Source organism: Gymnogyps californianus, chromosome 4, assembly GCF_018139145.2.
Source record: "Gymnogyps californianus isolate 813 chromosome 4, ASM1813914v2, whole genome shotgun sequence".
In the NCBI taxonomy this organism is placed as follows: domain Eukaryota; kingdom Metazoa; phylum Chordata; class Aves; order Accipitriformes; family Cathartidae; genus Gymnogyps; species Gymnogyps californianus.
Window position 1 is genome coordinate 49255187 of NC_059474.1, and position 21420 is coordinate 49276606.

General features: G+C 40.7%; 1 protein-coding gene across 5 annotated transcripts in view; it reads right to left on the reverse strand.

Annotated features, from left to right (window-relative positions):
• TMEM131L (transmembrane 131 like) overlaps positions 1–21420 on the reverse strand; it is an 83678-nt gene that overhangs the window by 31259 nt on the left and 30999 nt on the right. For all 5 annotated transcript variants that reach the window (XR_007766469.1, XM_050896710.1, XM_050896709.1 and 2 more), the window contains exons 4-11: positions 16200–16271; positions 15158–15281; positions 13976–14092; positions 11822–11932; positions 5485–5562; positions 3451–3604; positions 1119–1177; positions 640–748 (exon numbers count right to left, since the gene is read on the reverse strand). Coding sequence is in view for 4 of the 5 variants with exons in the window: in XM_050896710.1 (XP_050752667.1) it covers positions 640–748; positions 1119–1177; positions 3451–3604; positions 5485–5562; positions 11822–11932; positions 13976–14092; positions 15158–15281; positions 16200–16271 (824 nt within the window). In the remaining variant the exon portion in view is untranslated. The remainder of the gene's footprint in view (positions 1–639; positions 749–1118; positions 1178–3450; positions 3605–5484; positions 5563–11821; positions 11933–13975; positions 14093–15157; positions 15282–16199; positions 16272–21420) is intronic.

Here is a 21420-nt window from a genome sequence, read left to right on the forward strand (position 1 = left end):
GAAAAACTGTTCTGAAAAAAAGTATCACTTAACATATAGTCCCTTCTTTCTTCTTATTTGCCCTTTTTTGCTAGGAAAAACAAGTCCCAATGTCATTATGAAAGCAGCCTGTTTCATAAATGTTTAAAGTCTATGCATTGCAGTCTAGTGGTCAGAATAGGAAACAGGCTGGAGTCAGGAATGCTTAAATGTTAATCTTCGCTCTTCCACAAACACGCCTGGTCTCAGGCAAGCCTTTTCAATGATCCTGCCAAGAAATGTCATAGAAAATGACCACCCAAGCACAATAGCCTTTTAGAAAATATATTGGAAACAGAAAAATAACCACAAATCATAAAAGGATGTTGAAAAAGCATATTCAATAATTATGCTTATTGTAAAATCAGCTAACATTTTAGCAAATGTTTTCTTCTCCTTTTTGAAATATGCATAGCTTAGAACCTTCGATCAGCATAAGAGGAAGCATATATACACAAAAATGGTGGAAACAATTAGCAGAAAGAATTCCTCCTCCTCCTCAAGCAAGTCCAGACAAGTTGATTTTGAGATCTTTCAGGGTCTCTATCTGCTGAAAAAAGCTACCCTTTTACAATCAAATCCTGTTTAATCATATTATCTATAAGTATAAATATCCTGTACCTTTACAAGAAATAGAAGCAACTTTTGTAAAGTTAGTAGATGATGAAGATAGCAGTACTGGCTCAAACTCCACAGGTGATGTGTCTTTTTGTGACAACTGCTGTATTTCCTGCATGAAGACAAGACACAATGATCCTTGTAGCAGTACTACCATTATTACTGTAGCTCCTGTATTAGTGTATCTTCCTGTCAAATTTGCAAGCCAATATCTTCCATTTTCTCACATCTTCTAAATCAACCCATGGATTTTTATTCAAGTTAACAGCTCTTACGTGTTAAAAAAAAAAAAAATCCATCACTGAACTACAACTCGTCATCCAAAAGATCTATTAGACGTTTGGGCACATTTTAAAAATATAGAAGCATGACATTTGCCACCAGCAAAATCAGTCTGCTATTAGAGCATAAGCCAGTAGGCTAATTAATTCCCCAATAAAATGCAACACCCTAAAATACAACTTCCTGAAGCCCACAATTACCTGTATATGCACAAGGCTGTTCCCAGAATGCATGACGTACACATCTACTGAGGAATCACCTGTCCAAAAGAATGAACACCGAGGTAAGTTCACCAAGGACAGAAGCACTCTTGCTTTGTCTGATAGTCATATGAGAAGCAATCCCGATTTAAATTTAAAAATCTTTGTGTGACAGCTACCCTTGTAAAAAGGAGGAACTATTCACATCTTGAGCTGGCAATCGTTTCATAAAGGAGTAAAAATCCACTCAACAAGATTTTTGGCCACAAACATGAAGGCAAGTATCAACAGGGAATCTTCCTTCGCTATCTCCTAAATCCAACTCCCCCCTTTCCTACAGGCAGGGAGACAGGAGGCACAGCTGAAGGAAAGGATGGCTGACGCTGCCATAACTTTCTAAGTCTAAGGGCCAACCTATTAATAGCACGAGAGAGTCCAGTAAAAACTGTTCTGTATACGCATACAGCTACACAAGATCCTGGCTCACCTGCTTTGAACAGCCAGCATTCTCAGGACACAATGCGAAGCTGGATTCGGTGCTTAACACCTTTTGGGCTTAAAACAGGAATGGTCCTATCACCTGGTAGGGTAGTAACCTACTGACTAGAGCAACAGGAGCTGGGTATAACTTAGCTTTCACCTGCTGATAAGGTGGTACAGCTATATTGGGTAACCACCTTTCGTCACTGTCAAAACTATGTTCCCGTCCACAGGACACTAGGAAGATGTAGAGGACCAAAAGAAGAGCAGCAGGACAGAACAAGAGATGACTATTATACCAGGGTGGTCATCACACTTCCATGAAGATGACCTGAGTGCTTGCCCTTGCTTATACTTGAATTACATCAGTAGATGCAGGCTGACATAAAAGGACATTCTCCCAATTCACCAGGCACAATTTCTAAAAATGAGTGTGCTTTGCTCAGCTGCTTGAAAGCAAGACTACAGGTGCCAGCTTCCAAAAGAGGGTTCAAGCTGTTGATTCTGAGTGAGCAGATGCTCCACATACCCCCAGCTGTTTAAAGCACATACTCCTCTTCAACATTTCCAGCTGGCTAGCTCCCCTGTGCAGACCTCGCCTACCTGCTGTCCCACTCTACGTGCTAACACGTGTGCTGTACACTGAGACTAAATACAGCACCTTATTCCCTTTTGTTAGATCTTTCCCTCAAGACCATGTGTCATTTAATTATACAAACGGAAGGCAAGCAAGCATTGCTGTTTGACATGGTAAAGCCACCACCAGTACTGATGGAGCAAGACATGGAACTTCCCACCGACAGCAAGTCCAAAGGGACTTATATGACCAACCTCTAACACAGTGAGAACTTATAATTGCATTATATTTAATAGAAAACAGCCTTAAAAGCATACTTCTAGTACTTTAACCATCTAAAGCGTTAACAGCGAGCACCTTTGACATGACAGATGTGAACAATTCTGTACCAGCATCAGAATAAACGTACATCCACAACTCAACATTAACAAAGCACTGGCATCTCACTGGCAGGGAAACTAGGTTTACAGTGGGTATTTCAGTTTCAGCTCTGTGCAAGTATCACATCACAGAACAGGCACGGGGGGAACAGCATATAATGTTTTGTGACTACATCTTGAATGGAACTTCTCAAAAGACAAAAAGATCGTGTTCTTTTTTTACTAGTGTGTTAAAAAATATTATTTTAATCTGGATTCTTAAGCAGTTCGTTCTTCTTCAATCAGAAAGTAAAACTGGCAGAAATGTCTAAAAAAAGCTATTCAAACAGACTGCAAAGCTCTATAAATAATTTAAAATCCCCTGGATTTAGAGTATTTGTTCACCCAATAAATGCTAGCATAAAGAAACTGCAAGGAGTTGACTGTTTTGCCTGTGGAATTCTAGCTTACAAGAACAAATGATGCGCACATCCGTATTACCTCATTACCTGACTTTCCATAATGGCCACTATCCCCAGTACTGTACAAATCATTCTGCCTTCATAGTCCTATTATGGTTAATTTAATTAACAGGAAACCAGAAATGCAGCTGTAGAAACTGAAGGACCATGACATCTTTCCGTACTATTTAAGCAGATGCATAGGCATGGGGGACTAAAGAATGAAACAGATTTAGTTTACTACTTTACCACCATTACCTTTATAGAGAGGATACGCTTACAGTAACTCCGCCCTAAACAAAGTGGCTGACAAGCTGTGTTTAACTAAACTGATTTGTCTTCCCTTACTCGCAAAATTCAACTGTCACTGAATTTGATTCAATTTAGCACACCAAATTACAACTTATGTATAAAACCAAGTTCTATTACAATTAACAGTCATATTTAGGACTTACCCGAGGTCTTCATTTTTTCCATTGCTACATAAACTACAAAAAGATTCTCCAGTAAGTATTGTCTGTGCTCCACAAAATCTTGTTGGGCATTTTCCATTCTTACCGTTAAGCTCATTTCTAGCAGCATTGGGTCATCGGACATAAAACAGCAACTCTGGAGTGAGACAAGGGGATATGGTGTGTATGTGGTGGGGGAGGGAATGGAAAAATTAATTACAGTAAGATATCTTGAGAAGTTAATCAAAGGTATTATCTAACAGACAAGGTTTCCAGCACCAAAGTGCTGGCAAAACAGGAGTAATTAGGACCTCTGCTAAAATCTCAGCAGAAACCAAAGACAGTGCAGGTACAGACAGCACAGCAAAAACAAAGATGAAAAACAACTAAAAAGGACACTGAACCTTGAAAGAATGCAGATTTATGAACTGTCTTAGTCAGTCTCACCTCAGGGACTGCAAAACAGTTTCCTTTGTTAAATCCTCTGCCTTCAATAAAATGTGCCATAAACAGACTGATGCATGTGTCTTAATGGTAGGAAGACAGTTCATGTTCACTGGTCTGTTTATAGTTAATTTTTCCAAATCCTGTGTTTTTTGTCTCCATTTCTCACTGAAGTAATTTTAAAAAAACAAACATATATGTACAATTCTTAATAGAAAACACTGTTGTCTGGCTAGAATACTTCAGATAAATACAAACAGGATCTTATTTCCTTCTCTAAGTAGTGGCTGCTGTTAAGACAGCTGAGTGTTAGCAACTACAGACACAGACACCATTTCGCAAAAAATTAAAGCCAACAAAGCAAAACAAAACTAGACAATCAACACTGAGTAACACAAATTCGTCCTGCATCACACCATGAAGGTCGCTAAACTCAGGCTCCGATGCCTTACCAAGAGGACTAATTTGCTCAGGAGGAGGAGGAGAGAACCTCCACCCCTGGCACATGAAGTGCTGTCGTGAAGTGGCAGCAAAACACCTTCAGCTAATCTGAAGTGCCACAAGGAGGTACAGCGGGAGTGGGGAAGCGTCTCTGGGAATAGGATGCCAGTTCACCGCTCACACAGCATCAAAGAAACCCTCAGCACTTGAAATGGCTGCCAGGAACAGGAGAGAAGGCCGCTGTGGAGACTGGAGCACAGGGATGGTGTGCCCTTGGGAAGCCCACATCAAAGAGCAGGCAGCTGCACTACGTGCAATCTCAAATGTTCAGGTGCATCTCAAGCCTAGCAATGCAATGCAAGAATCAAATATGGGAGTAAAACAGCACAGGATCACTGTGATGTGTAATGTACAGCAAAACAGCTATGGAGTCTGGGCCTCATCACACTTGATGAAAGAAAGGTGCCACAGACTACAGCGCGGGCCTATATATCTGATCCAACAAAACAGCCCATCGAGCACCATCACTGCTGTGAACCAACACCCATTTACTGTGTAAGGACACTTCAGGAGAGAGGGGAAGAGGAGATTTGGATGGCACTGCCCAGGAGGAGGAGGAGACCTACTGTCCTGAACGCTCAGAGCTTTTGGAGGGGGCTTTTCTGCTACCAAGCTTGCCCTTCCTCAGCTCTGCCCAACATCAAGGCCACCTTCAAAGCCTCCTGAACACACAGCCCAGACAGCCCAGACTTCAGCCTCTCAGCTCACTGATCTCGTCAGTGTGAACCAGAAACTCGTGAAACGCTTCTGGAGAAAGGAAATTACAGGAATCTAATCACTTTTGTACTGCATGTATGCAATACAACACCTACACATTAAAACGCTTAGCCTGTTGGGTTGGTTTTTTGGGGGGGCTGGATGTCTTCTTCCATCTCCCCCTCTCCTAAAGGTTATAGTGTGACGTGTGTGACATTTAATTTATGCCACAGGATACGGTTTTACAAAAGCATAGCTAAAAGCACAATTCCCCTTTAAACTGAGACACTGGAAATTGCATTGTTGCTAAAACTTCTAGAGCTCTGGAAAGTGCCCCTCTAAACTTGGATTAAAATAAGAAGACTTAAATAGATATAAAATGATAATAAAACATACTTTAACTTGCTGATATGTGTCGTTAGGTAAACTGCATTCAAGGTGAACATGTAAGAGACTGGCATTCATAGTTTCTGCCTGTAAGAAAGAAAAGTGAAGAAAACATCAAGCACATTGCTTCGAAAGATGTTATCATATGAATCCAATTCACACACCACAATTTATAAAGAGAATACGACTGTTTCCGCATATGCGTAACACAGTAATGTAAGGAAACTTTTTAAAATAAATACAATTACTCTGTACAGTAGGCCAGCAATCAATCTTCAACTCTCAGGAACTCCATCAATATCTACTTACTTATCAAACTACTATTATACATGATTATTAAATATTTATAGAGCATCAGCTTGAGCAACCCTTATGAACTTTCATATGTCAATAAACTGTAGTCAATAGAGCTTTTTTTGTATAATATAAAGCTTCTTTCCTTGTTTTCTGTATATTTTCTTTGCTGATTGGGTACTGAAATACAGTTCTTAGGCCAAGAACATAATGCTTCTTGGACATGGCTTCATGCCAAAATGGACAGAGAGAAAATACTTGTTTCACCTTTTTATTGATTGGAAAGGGAAAAGAAAAGAAAAGACGACTGTGCCAGCTTGTAAAGCACTCATAAATCTAACGGGGCAACAGCGCCGACAAAGCCAAGCATAGTTCATGAAAGCTATCTGGAAATCTGGACTGCCAAATTACTTGCACAAACTGCTCAGCCAGTATACCTTGATTCTAAATTAAAAAAAAAAAAAAAAAATTTCAGAATGACAGACCTGTCGCTCTATCAGTGCCTTAATTACAGCAAAATCACCTGGTGATTTTGAGACTGATGTGGAACCCTCCCCCAGTTTCTCTTCCGATACTGAACTAAATATGAGTGGGGTATCTGCAGGTTCAAGTTTCTGAAAATGTTGATGCAACTGACTTTAAAGAATGTCAATAATTTGATGCTGAAAAGCGAAACTGTGAAGAAAAGTTTTTGAAGTATCCAACATCCTATTTCATATCTCCCTGGGACAGGCAGAAGGGGGCAGGGTGCATCCGGCATCCAGTTTTATAAAAGCACAGCCAAAAGGAAGCCAACATACATTCTACATTCCCAATTCAAGCGGATTTCATACCAAAATGACTGCGGCTTCACACAAGAGGGCGATGTAACCTCTGCAAAGGCAGTTAGCAGTCCCCAGCACAGCTCTCAGGAGGAGGCAAACCCATGCCACCTCCTTTCTTTTTTACAAACGCTTTTGTCCTCATCAAATTTTGAGAGCAGAAAAAAACCCCATTTGATTCCAAAACATGCACCACGTACTAACCTCTCACAGCCATGACTGCTAGCGGAGTTTTAACAAGGCAGTAAGATTATATAAAGAGCAACTTTGGGGGCCGCTTTTCTGGTCAGATAAACCTTGATGCTTAGACTTCCCTTCTCAGTGGTTGTTGAGAGAACACTACCGCTTTCATGGTCCTGAATAAGGAGTTGTTAGCCCTTATTCAATGCCATTGTAGTTTAAAGTAGTTTAAGACCCCATGCCCCTATAAAAAAACCAAACAGCTAAATCATATTTTTCCAACTTTTTAACTTCTTGACCTGGCATAGATCTACATGGGAAATTGCTGTCACCTTAAAATTGAAGCTGCTAATGTAACACGCACAGAGGGGGAAAAAATGTTACTGGGGTGTATTTGATGTTGATCTGTTTTCTATGGGAAGTTTTATTTCTCTTTGTGAAGCTACCTTCAGAAAAGGAAAAGGGTTTTCATTTATCTAAGGCAGACAATAGATGCATAACTGTCATGCCCACTATCTTACAACACTGGTAGGACAGCTGCGTTAACCATAAAGAGAAGATAAAGCATCTGAGAAGAAAACACTGTCAGAAGCGGAGTTTCCAAGAAACTGGAACCATGTGGACCATGTCCACATCTCCCAGCAGTGCAAGCGCTCTGTTTACACTGTAAATATCACTGCCTATGAATCAGAGCAGAGAGCTGAGTTATGCAGCATATGTTTGCACCAGAGGCGAATTGAAAAGGAGAGGCATGGTACAAGGGGAAAGGTTAGAAAGAGCACTGCAAAGCAATACAACCACTGCCACTTCATTACCTGGTGCCTCTATTTTGTATTAGGTACGCATGCATACATACCTGCACGTACACACACACTCAGCATCCACAAATCCTATATGAACTGAACAGAGAAGTCTGATAGAAGCCACACGAATGAAATTCTTACCAGTTTTGTTAAGTTTTTACATTTAAAATTTAAAGAAACAGGGGCCTCTCAAAAAAACCCTAAAAACCTGAACCATCTGATCTGCAAGGAGCCCCACTCTCCTAGCGAAGGTCTAGGATTCTTGCTGGGGGTCCATACGGTAGGCAATTACTTAGGAAATAATTCATCCATCAAAAGAGAGACAGAGCGTCAACAGGACAGCTGACACAGGACAGCTCAGCAGCCATCAAGCAACCACAGACCCGAGGTCACTTTTAGGCGATGAATTCCTTATTCTGCCTTAGGTGCCCTGTCAATCAGACATGGCTCTATACAAGATTTTCACAGAGATATTCTTGCATCATTATCAGGACTGTAGAGTTCAAATCATTCCCTGGTGTTTGGCTACAATATAATTAAAAAAGAACAAACATCGAACAAGCCTCCCCGCCTTCCTGTAGGCTGATACTTCATAGTTTGTCCTGGACAGTCCCTGGCCCTAAAGAGCTATTTCCACTCTGAATGGTGTTAATAAGCCGTCCCTGTAATAATGATTCAGCAGAGTTTCATCAGTTTTTTGCAGCCAGTTATCAGGACAGCACACCAAGAAAACCCTACTGTCCTACTACCTTCCTTCTCCACACCCAAGCACCGCACTTGCACGCATTTGCTTCTCTGATCCTCTGTCCACCGGCACAAAACATAGCTAAAGGAGTCTTGGGTTCCTGCCAGTACTTGCAGCATTTCCCATGTTGTTGGTTCATAAACTCCTCTGGGAAGTCAGCAAAGTGATGCCTGTGTCTCCTACGATAAGACATTCCGCCCTGCAGGTCACTCCTCCATTGACATTTCCACTGCGTTTGTACAGCATCTTGAACACAACGAGGCAGTGATGTAGCTGCCCTGTTAGCGCCATCCAAATACTAAACAATGCCAAAAACCAGGCAACTGGAGCAAAGACTACATCCAGAAGCTGGATAAACAAAGATGACCTATATGGGCTCCACCATCTGTTATGGCTTAGTGGTAACGAGCCACTGCTGAATGGCCACGTGGACATACTATGACTTCACAGTGTTGGACACAGCTGCTCTTTCCTCCCAACGAGTGAGCCAGGAGCCCAGAAATCCTAGGATCCAGGACCACAGCCAGAGCATGCCGATCCTGAACCCTTCAAAAGCTGAAACTTTGAAAAGAGTAACAGAAAGAGGGTGAAATTCAACAGTAGAAAAGGCAACTTTGTCTTTTTCTTTTCTTATTAATTACAAGAGTTTCTGCTAAAAAAACCTGGGGGAATGATGGAGAAAAAAGAAAGGCCTGCGTACCTTTGCCTATTAAAGGATAAAAACAACCCACAATATCAATGGAAGTTCATTTTCCACAAAAAATGCAAACACAAACTTGTCGCATATTGTATTTCCAATGGAAATACTACTGTAGAGGTAAACTTTCATCTATAATCCCCAGGGATATATCATATTTCCAACATAAACACTCTGGAGAGGCAAAATTTCATCCATATCCCTATGTACAGTTCTGGCCATTCACCTTCAAAAGAAATTTTTACAAATTGGAGAAGCTGCAGAAAGGGGTTGTCAATTTGGTTAAGAAATGGACAGCCCATCACTGAAGAAGACGCTACAGAGCACGGACCATTCAGCTTGGCAAAGCAAAAGCTGAAAGATGCGATGCCACCTGCAAATGCTTCTGGGTATAAGCATCAGAAGGAGGAGGAGTTATAGAAACTGAATGCGTATCTTAACAAACAAATATAAACCGGCTGCAAAGCAATTCAGATTGGAAGCCAGGTGTAGGTTTCCAACCAGCAAAGGAGTAAGAACAAGTACTTGGGGTTACGGCAACAATGCCTCCAGCAATTCTGAGAAGCCATTTTACCAAGCACATGACGGGAACAAATGACGTTACCTTTCTGGCCTTGATGATCAAGGATGTCAGTATTACCAAACAGCTTAAACACAACCACCTTTAAAACAGGAGAAATTGGAGGCAAAAAATAGACATACACCATGCAGCACTCGGTGAGCTTTCTCACAGGTTTCCAAGCAGTATCAGCAGACTTCAGAGGTATCGAAGTCTATTTAGTGTATTTAGCAAAGGTATTTAGCATATTGAACTAGACATTGTCGCCCAAGGTTACAACTCATTCACCCCAAGATGACAAGGGATGTGTAAATGTGGCTTATGCTATCCTGAACTTACACTGGTATTTTACTTCAGTTAAAAATAAACAGGGGAACGCAAATGTGCACAGTTAAGTGAGTATGACTGGTTTGTTTTAAATGCTTTTTCACTACAAATCTCCATTGTACGTTTAAGAGTTATGCATCCTTAAGTTTGCACACGTGTAGTCACTCACTCAAACCTCATAGACCTCTCTTCCTTCCACAGTTTCTGAGCCTAAAATATAAACTGGACAAAACAGAATCATACCAATTTTTATGGGATCTGGATCAGAATATTAGTAGGGTGAACTGGAGGCAGCACTTCTGGAGAGGACAGCTATCTGTAGAGCAGCATTTTTCTAAAAGGAACCCAAACTCAAGCCATAAGCTCCTCTTGGGTATTTAGATCTTTTCTACCACCTTCAACAGCTGAGGAGCCTGTCCCACTGCTGCAGCATTTCTGTCCAAATCGGTAACATTCAGTGAACTGGAGTAATTCCTCAGTTATAGCCCGGCACAGGAAAATTACACCCACAGCTAGGAGAACTGAGTCAATGCTCTCTCACAACTCATGTCCTGCGACAAGACTGATGCCAGGTGGTATCATGCTGCACTGCCAAACATGACCTCAAGCTTGTACGCTAGAGAAATAAAGCATAGGAAAGTGTTCCTCACTATACAGTAAGGAAAATGTCAAATGCTCCCCAAAGCTTCCGTACTCAGGAATTCAGACAGAACTGCGAAGCAGCAGAGTCTGCATCCAAACTTCAGACAGTACCTGACAACAACCCATCAGGCTAAACGTGAAGATGCAGAGAGACATGTCATGAACAGCATCCAAAAAACCCTTCTCAGTTCTACCCCTAGCGCCCCAAATTACAAAACCTGAAGATTTTTGGTTCCTTCGCAAGACTGTGTCTGTGTACACCCACAAGCAAGCACACCTGTGTGATTACAGGAAAGAGACTGGTACAGAGGAAAAGAAAGGAAGAGAAGGAAATTGTGCGTTATCCTCAGGTAGAGGTAAGACTGACCTACCATATGCGTAGCAGACTGGAAAATACGATCTGAGCTGAAAATTTTTCTCAGGTAGAACAGAAGACGACATCATGAAGGCAATCAACACAGCTTACATTTAGATAAAAGATTAAATTCTGTTATACGCTAAGATATTCTAAATATGTTTTTGAAAAAACTAAATCTGTGTACAATACAAAAGGAAATGTGAAAGATCAATTTTTCCAGTTAGTTATTAACTTGAAAGGTTCTGTATGGCCCGGAAGACTATGAAAATACCTGCAACTGCAATCAAATGACAGAAATCGTTAAAGCTTCTTTCAACTGAAATAGTTATGCCTCTTAAATCCACCTTGCTGTATTCTCCACAGCTCCCTGCTCTAGTCAAGCTGAGGTAAGCAAAGCTGTTATCTTCAGCACTGATACAGGCAGGAGGGGATACTCCAGCCTGACTCCCAGCTCTCGTTCTCATCCATGCAGCATGCCGTGCTTTTTAACTGTAGCAAACCGTTGGCGCAGCCCTGCTGTGAACTGGCATGGGGAACGGGTCTGAAGGAAAAAACAGAACAAACCAAAACAGCTCCCCGCCCAACTTTATAGTACAAAGATCATTTTTTTAGGACAGATCAATTCTCCAGTTTAATTCAGAGCAGGGCCTCACAAATAGTTTTGTCGGCACAACTGAGAGGACAGCACGCCACAGGAGCATGAACAAGAACAAGTGGGAATAGTTTAAATGCCAAAGACTGTCTCATAAAACCAGAACACCAGCTGATCACAGTAGCCCTGTATCTTGCAATCTCTCACCTGCAGTCACTGGTACTTAGACTTTTTGTTAACGTTCCTTGCATCCCAACAACCTCAGGACAAAAACCTTTTATGTCTAAGAAGATTTATGTTTCATCTCTGTTTGAAATGTATACTGTACCAGCGTGTGTGACGCCTGGATGTTTTGAATGTGTGGAAGCAGTAAGTAGGCGTTTGCTAGCTGCACTCTAGGTTCTTCTGGAGAAGACGTCAGAGTTCCCGTTCCAAAAACCTGGTGTTAAAAAAAAAGGTCATTACATCAACATCTAGTATTTCATCAGCATCTAGTATTTCAGTTATCACAGTAACATACAAAACTATTTTGCTAATAATAACAATCTTCCCAAGAAACAGATTGGTTTTTCACATTAGATTATTTTAAAAGACAATTTGTAGATATAAAGTTCCAATGTGGAAAGTGACTATACACATAAATGGCATTAACATCTTCACTCATTCAGGCACTATTACAAAAACAAAACAAAGCACTCATCAGCAGAGCATCAGGTTATCTCAAAAAGAAAGTATCTAAACTCTCTTACTGTTCTTCAGGCAATTACAATACACATATCACCATTTGGCAGTGCAGTAATTTCTGGAAAAACTTTGTTACTAGTCCAATTGCATATTGAATTTAATGGCTTTGCCTTAGAAATTGAGTAAAATAATTTTTGATCATTTTGTTTATTAAAGTCTGCAGTTTTCAGAGCACTATAAGATTTGTAAGTTGAATGTTTTTACTGCATCCATATTCCATTCCACCAGGATTAGTTTATGACAATGAGATGCAAGATAACGAGGAAAAAAAAAAAATCATTAGAGGTTAAGAAAAACGCCTTGGGGATTTTCACTTGTATGCAAAGATTTTTTATTTTTTCTTTTAATAGAAAAAACCACGTTTTTAATTAAGATGATAATACAATGCATTCTATGTTCACTGAAGATCTCTGACTACAGATAGAAAATATGAGATCAAAGGGAATATGCTTTTTTTTTTTTATGGAGGCACTTACAAAGTACATTTTACTATAATGGTACCTCTTCTCTATTTGGGTGAATCTTCTGTACACACTCTTGCATAAATGCATTAGAAACATCAAACATGTTTCAAGGCACTTGGGCTCTCAAGAGCACTGTAACTGTGCATCATCCACTCAAGTTATGCCCAATTTTGAAACTCTTAAACCTAATGCAAGCTGAAATCATGGGCAGCTACTTCCTTTGTTTCAGGCGGCTGGTGAAACTCTCCATGAAAACCAGTCCATTACTGATTTTAGCAGCAGTCCAACAGGAGACAAACTCATTTTTTGGTGGCACTGACAACTGCTTCCCCACAACTTGTTGATAAAAGGCCCTGGCTGAGCTGACCGGGCAATAAATCAAGGGGTCAGGAGTGAGTGCAAGGAGAGCGGAGATGTCAAAAAGAAAAGGTCAATCACTCTATAATGCACTCTTCCTTCATCCTTGACGAAAAGTTCCTGCCAAGTGGCATTACCTCTAATAAATACTAGATAAATGCAACATTTGTATTAAAAAACATGTATTTCATTTGAACTTAACCTATGCTTCAATTTAAGGAGCTTTGTTTTCCAGCACAGTATCAAAGTATTGGAATGGAATAGCTGGATGGTTCATTAAAGCCAGCATTGTTTTTAAAAAATCACTGAATTTAGAGTTAGATTTTTCTTTAACAAATTAATAAAAGCAAAGAATTTGGAGTATATAATGGCCCTTATAAAAATAAAAAAAGCTTAAGACTTGCTTGAATTCACTAGTTAATCAGACAATAGATGGCTTTAATGCACAACCATTACTTTGACTTTCATGTTTTAAGGGCCTAAACCTCTCACCCTGTGCTACATCCCCAATGTGTTTACATAAAATCCTGCAGAGTAGCTGAAAACCACCTAAAATATTTCCCAAATAGGCTTTTCATGACAAATGCATTCCAGCACAGTGCACTCTAGACTGCAGTTATTACATGAAACCAACTAGTAGTGACAGGACCATGATCTTGTAAGTACACATATACAAATACACTTAGCTTTACTACCGCAAGTAGTCCCACTAACAGTAGTAATTTTAGCCATATACATGTATGAGGGATCATGAGACTAGCAAGATCTGGTAAAAGGGATAAATTGTAAACATTACCCCACCTGATTTGTATCAGGAATTCAATGAACTTTGAAAGTCTCTAAGTTCAAAAGGTATGAAAATCACTTTTTAAAATGCAAGTAAATCCAAAACTCAAGCTAAAAGTACAAGTAGTTACCTGATATGAAAGTACTCCGTGAGATGAGGTATTTATAAATAATGAGCTTTCAATACTGCCTTCTTCTGTTGGCAGGAAGAGCACTCTGAAAGAAATTTTTCCCATCGCTGGAATCACCTGCAGAGACCACAAAGAAGCCTGCTTGCTCGGTGCCAGTGATCACGACACCCACCATTCAGTCGCACAGCCCAACAGACATTTCCACATGTACACCTCTATCTGTAGGTCCCACTAAGCAGAACCTCAGTCCTGAGAAGTTTCTTCTGTCCACAACTCTCGACTCTTACTATGGAGAAGAACTGAGACAACGCAGCAACTCGCCATATTATGGCTGGAATTTCTCAGCTAGCTTGGGCCTCGTCAGTCAAGACTCCTTTTTGCAAGAGAAGTTAATCACGCAGCACTGACAGCCTCTGCACGCACAAAAATGCTTCCCCTCATATAGATACCTATTACAAAGTGAATCAATCCCCCCTGTGATACATAGTCAAACGAATCAAAGCTGAACTTGGGCAACACAATTAGTTACCAAATAGGTCTAACAGAAAGAACAATGATGCTTATGTCTGCACAGTAATACCCATTCAGCCATAGTAAAAACACAAATCAGATGAAAGCATAATAAAAACCCTTTGCACATCAGCGGAGGATAAAATCTGGGCTTCATCAAACTGAGATCACAGCAATTCATTCTTAACATGCGTTATATTGTTATACATCATTAAAATTCAGAGTTAAAATAATGGTCTTAGATCATAAGGCAATTATGCTCATAATTGCAATACAAAATGCATAAAACATTTCACTGCAGTTTTTTTGAGGAATATGCAAGACCATTCAAAAGACTGAAAATTCAAGGCTGTAAAACACCCACATGCCTGTGGATTACTGCATAATGCTGCATAGAGCAGAATGAGATTTAAACAAGTCTCTTTAACACTGAAAAATTCTTCTCTTTCTCTGTTACTGTAAAATAAATTTCCTACTGTAGGTTTTGACGTCTTCTCCCTTACCAGTCTAAGCAGAAGTGAGCAAAAAAAATGCTAGCAAAACAGAAAAAAAGTTGGAGGTCCTACAAAAAAGCACAAAGAGAAAACACAGAATGAAAAGCTTAGGCCAAAGGAAGCACGAAGGCTTGGCACTTGGCCATTACATAGTTTCCAAAAGTACATCAACACTCACCCGGCTATGAGCAGGAGACACATGAAACTGTCTAGTAGCTGTAAACACTGAATTCACTACAACTTCTCTATCTCTACTAGGGTTGTAGGCATGCAGCATTTTAGCTCTGGGTAACCCCAGTAATCTAAAGGGGGGGAAAAAAAGAGAAAGAAGTTATTCACTTTATAAGTACAGGCAATGCACAAAAAAGCAACAAACACAAATCACTCTAAACCATGTTGATATGCAACAATTTCCTAGTGGTTACTATTCTTTGGAAACATGCCAAACAAATTTTGCCCTTTAGTATACAAAGACAAATAAGTAACATTGGGATGTGATAGGTGCACTTAGCCGAAACTCATTTGAGTCACCGGGAGTTTAACAACCCTTATGAGGCACAAATTTTTGAATAAAAAAGTTTAAATAACCAAAGTCTTGTTTTGTCAGCTAAAGCAACGATTCTCTTAAGGCTTCTGCTTTAGCTAATACATCCTAAACCCCAGCATCTTATACACTCATTCTGTGAATCCTCTGAAACATTCCTTTAACTCACAAGGGGACTGTGTTTCTTTTCGGTTACTGATAGACCAAAGGCTGATTATCATTTAAGAATAATTTTTAAAGTTTTCTTAGATGAGAACTAAAAAGAAAAATCTCAAGTATTCTACCGGTATGTTTGCCTGGGACTTTCTGGATTTTATTTTCAGAAGTTAAAGGAAGCAACAAGGTCCCCCTCCACTAGGAAGGCAATTTTTCAAGAAATGAACAACCAGCGTGAAGAACTGATTTGACATCCATGCAGAATCACCTGAAACGTACCCAGAGTGTGTTATAGTTCCCTATTCCCTCTTCCTCCTTCCTAGTACTATGTTGGTTTTCATTTACGAAGTACTACAAGGCAAGAAACACAGTTCCAACTCTGTGGCAATTACTTACTATTTATCTTTTTTTCACAGGATAGCGTGATCTCAGCTAATGTTCTCTACCCAAATGTAGCCCAGTGTAGTTTTTCCTCCCCACTTTGTTATTAATCAAAATAACAATAACGTAAGATACTCACTGCATTCCAAAATGCAGAACTGACGGGTGAAAATGTAAGGCCTTCCCATTTGGAGGCATCTTTGCCGAGAAGCTGAAAAAACGGGAAAAGAAGCCACAATTAATATTTAGTGGGCATGATGCTACACATTGCAGGGAAGGAAGATATGTTACAGGCTCTGACTCTATATTCTAAACGTGCTCTATTTCCAAATCTTTTCAAACATTCCTCTCGCTGCCATAAGACTGACCTTTTAAGAAGGTTTCCATACAACAGCACATGCTGGGAAGCTCGTGCCAATAAAAGTGCAGTTTGAGAAGTATCCCATTTTAGAGGCAATGCTGGCTTGGACAATCTCCCTTCCTTGCACATATCCCCCCAGTCATGCTGATACACCTCTTTATGGGGCTGCACAGTGAACTACAGAGGGAAAACAACTTAAAAGAGTCCTGGGGAACGAAAATTACGTCAGCATGGAGCAGATCCCCAGTCTCGTCAATTCGACATTCACACAAGCACTGGTACGAGCAAACCTAAGAGATGCAGAGGTAGAGAAGTAAATAGCAGCTTGGGCAAAAGCCGACATCAAAAGAAGTGCTTGCCTAGCTGTGGCTTTAATGCAAAAGCCAACTCATTTCTTATATGCAAAAGAGATGAAGAAATAATGTGAAACACACACATCATCATCTTTCCTTTGCCCTAGGAAAATTCACAATAAAGTTCCCATCAGTTCTAGCATATTTTTAGCTTATTTCAACATGAGTCAATGCCCTATAACATAGAAATCCCAAGATATCTTCACCACTTTCTCAATTAAAACTTGTCTTCCACAAGTCCCAACAACCACAGCGGTAAAAACAAGCTCAGCACTTGTTCATTACATCTACGTACCCAGCGCTATGCTGTTAAAAACTTCCCCAGAAGCAGTCTGCATGTTGCATAGCCAGAACCAGTGTCACCTTTACTGGATGATGCTAATAAGCATCCTAACAGGGATGAGTCTGAGAAGGGAGGGATGGACTGTGGTCTCATTAGTTATCCAGCTGCTTTGCATAATGTGTGGTAGTACAGTTAATTGGTCCCCAATTTAAAAATGTAGTTCTGTAACATTACACCTTTAATACATTAAAGTACCTACATTATTCTGTTGTTATATTCCAAACCAATAGAGACATCATAATTTACCACCAGTCAGGAAAAATCAGTTGTTATGAAAACCCACAATTTTTATGAAAACATTTCTCATACAAGGGAGCAAACTCCCTTGCTGCTATAGCAAGAGGAATGCGATATATCCAGGTAGCATTTCTGGGGAGCTGCTAGAAAATAAAGAAAGAACAGATGATGCAGAACTATGAAGTCTGGATGACTGACAGTCTCCTTCCAACCACCTTGTCTCTGCCCCAGCCAACTCTTGCTCCATTCCTAGAAACACCGCAGCAACCAGCACTTTCTTCCCCTTCCAAAAGTCAACCTCAGAGACGTACCCAGAAGGAAAGTCTGAGTACTGTTGTTGTAAACACACAGAAATTAAAACTACTACTACTACAGTAAAAGCACCAGACTTTTGGGGGAAGGCACATTTCTTAAGGGTCTTCAGATCCTTTTTTTATATGCACACACATATATAGCAAAATAAAAGTTAAGCCAGTGGTTTATGCGCTACAGTATCACCTTGAACCCCATCACCGCTTAAGTTTCTAGCATCTTACAGGTACTGCTTGAAATACCTTTTCCCACCAGAAACACCTTTGCTAAGAACGGCAAGAAGCTGAGTGCTCCTCTGTGCCAATTTGTGTAATTAGCACTGGCTCTCCAAGACTTACTATCTTCCTTCTGGGGAGCTCTAGCAGCATCAGCTCTTTTCCCCTGAACCCTCGCTCTCTGCAATAGGTACCCAATGTACCAACTGGGTGCAAACCCAGCTGTGGATGTAGAAGACTGCATTTCATTCAGTTTGGGTGAACAAGGCCATGCTGTAGCACTGGTTCTTAAAAGTGCACTGTATTACTGTTCAGTCAACAATTACAGCCAACCCTCTACTAGTCAGAAAACGGGAAAAGCCCAGTCAGAGCAGCAGCAGGATCCCAGGGCTGCTGTCCCATTCCTCCTGGAGAAGGCAGCCTGGACCTGGGATAGCTGAAGCTAAGCCTCAGCTAACAAACTCTGCAGGCTCTGAGCTGACTCCTCAGCAGGGAGGTAATTTCAGAGCATCCCTGCACACCGCTCCCCAGGAGCCCCAGGAACAGGACTGTTGTTACAAGATATCCAGCTTCTGCTCTGCGCCCCACAAAAGCTGCCAAATTGCTCCAAGCCCCAGCCTGGCCCCGAAAGCAGAACAGTCACATTCCTACAGCGCTGTGCTCATAACCCTGCCCGCTGGCCAGCTCCAGGGCGTCTGCACTGCTTATCAGTGGCCCCAAAGCAGTGCCAAAAAAAATAACTTGAGAGCTGAGTTTATTCAACGGCAGGACTAGTAGAAAGAGAAATCCACCACTGTTTTGGGTTTTTTTTTTTTCCCCCCAAGGGAGATGACGACAGGTTGGAATAGCGGGAATGGGCAGGGGATCATTCTGCCCATCGCACCTGCACAACCAGGATGCATTTTAAAGCCCACCACTGTAGAGAGAAAGGGACAGGCCCATCTACATTAGAAGTGTACTTCTCCAATGTGTTCCTGCAAGTCTCTTAAAGCCAGCTGGAAGCTGGCAGAACACCCTTCTGCATCCCCATGCTCCAAACACAATTCAACACATTCAGATCTCTGCAGGGGATCCGACATGGAAATAAATGTCAAAGGCAATTTATTAAGACATTTAAAAGTTGAACTCACTTTTTAAAACAAAACATTTACTTTTTGGATTTTTTTTTTCTTTTAAAGAACCTCATTTCACTAATAGATTCACCTCAAAGTATGCCAAAAATTTCTCTTTTGGCTGCAGATGACATGTCTAAAAAAGTACACGGATCGTTTCATGAGAATGTTACAGGCCTGGGAAAGACACACAAATATCAGCCTAAGAATGGAAGTCTTGAAACAACAAACGTGGAGAAACAGTTCTCTTCATAACAGAAGAAGCCGGGTTTCCAACTACTCTTCAATTGCTTTTAAAATCAGCTAACATCACATTAAGCATGTCGTCTAACAAAGCTGGAGTCCACACTCAATGGCATCTCTGTTTTTTCCAGCAGATCAGCTGAACACCAACTTCTGAATGATAAATTTTGATACAGCAGGTCAATTCCAACATTTCAGGAGACATTTTTAAGCACAAGTGAACAGAAGTGGAGGGAAACAGGAGAAAGAAATAGAAGAGGGGAAGGGAACTCCTGGCAACTACTTTGAACACTTAGTAGTAATTGCCTTTGTATCAAAAAACTAGTTTAACTGGCCCCATTATCACTTGCCAGCCCAACAATTCAATGCCCTTCCTCCTTTCCATCCTCACAATATATTTAAAATGCTGACACCCTGGACCATCCATCTCCAGGAAAAAAGAATAAGAACAGCTGAAACATTGGGGAGGTGAGGGAGGGCTCCACACGGCCACCCAGAGCACCAAGGGCAGGGGGAAGATGGGGGGCAGGCTCTGAGGGGAAGGAGAGGGTGAGCCCGAGAGACCGGCAGCTCCAGCTCATCACCCCGATTCACAGAAAACACCCAGCAAAGAGGGTCAAATCCTGAGCGTGCACACAACTCCCAGCACCAGGGATGCTTGCTGGGGAGAAAGGTGGATGTGGAGTGGACAAAAAGGGGCTGGAAGGGAACGTGGGGTGAGGAAGAGGGGTGACACCAGGGGAGAAGAGCAGGATGGAGGAATGCAAGAAGCCCCGACCGCCTGTGCAAGCAGAAAAATGTGTCACTCCAGGGCAGCATTTTGGGGTTTTTTTTGTTGTTTTTTTAAAAGCAGCATGAGCTGTAAAATCTTAAGCCATCATATTCCCTCCACTGAGAAGCCCCAGAAGTGCTTATCTGTAGGGAAAAGGGCATCAGAGAACATGGAAAAGTTCCAGCCTTTTACAACATTTCCTGCTCCAGGAAAGAACATTTTGGTGTCTGTTGATGTGGGACTAACAAAAGAGGATGCTACTACAGGGATGCTGAGAGCACTGTTACATACATAGTTGAAATTGTTTTGCCCTCGCTTCTTTCAGTTCTGTTACTCTTTGATGTAATTAGCAAAAACAGCTAAACAACCAGGTCAGTATGATTTTATATATTTATTCACAGCCCCAAACCCTAATATTTATGTGCAATGTATATTACACACAAACATTTGTTCCAAATAAGCGAAGACCCTTTTATTTCCCCCAAAGTCCAACAGAAAAAGATCTTTCTTCATAACAGATTTATTCATAATTCACCGGCCAAAATCACAAGAGAAGTATTTCTCCTAAAAATCCAAACAAAAGACCAAATCTACTCTGAATAAATTGCTGGGTTGTGTGTTGGTTTTTCTTTGTTTTGTTGTGCCTTTTTTTTTTTTAAATAAAACTTCAAAACTGAGTTAATGCATCTAATTATACATATAAAACACTCAGTAATCTGCAGAATAAGCTGTATCTGAGCAGAAGCGAAGGGACATTTCCTGGAAGGAAGTTTATCCCAGTGTCCCTTTTTCTTCTATTAGCTCCTTCAAGTCTTCCTTGTATCTTTATTTCTTTACTTTAATTGATTACTTTAGATTATCTTAGGATGTATGTTATCTGATGATTCAGATAGCAACGTCTGTAGTTGAGAATAATCGTAATTGCTACTTGGTGCCCTTTCTTCATCCTTCCTTTTTGTGCCCTTTGTTCACAGCAGATGAAGAAAAAGCAAGTCAGGGGAAGGCCTTTTATTGTCGGGTCTTTTTCTTTATGGTTGCAGGGTTTTATTGGAAGCAGCAGGCAAAAAGGACTGGATTCTTTAATGTACAAGAAGTCCTTCTGAGTGAATCTGCTTAGGCAGTACTGTTTTTTCAGTATATTGATAAAAGTAAAATTTGACTTGTTTGGCATTTTGACACTTCGTACATTCAGTGCAGGAATATTAACGAACCCACAGGATGAGGTTTTGAGATACGAAAGCATGTATGTATTGTATAGGAAAGCACAATTTTTATATGTAAACTGAAACAGAGAAATGAAATTTAAAAAACCTCATTTACTGACTAATTTTAGATTCACTTCTCTAGACTACACCTGATAAACAAAAAGCAGACTAAGATGATGAGGTTCACACGTACAGAGACAACCAAAC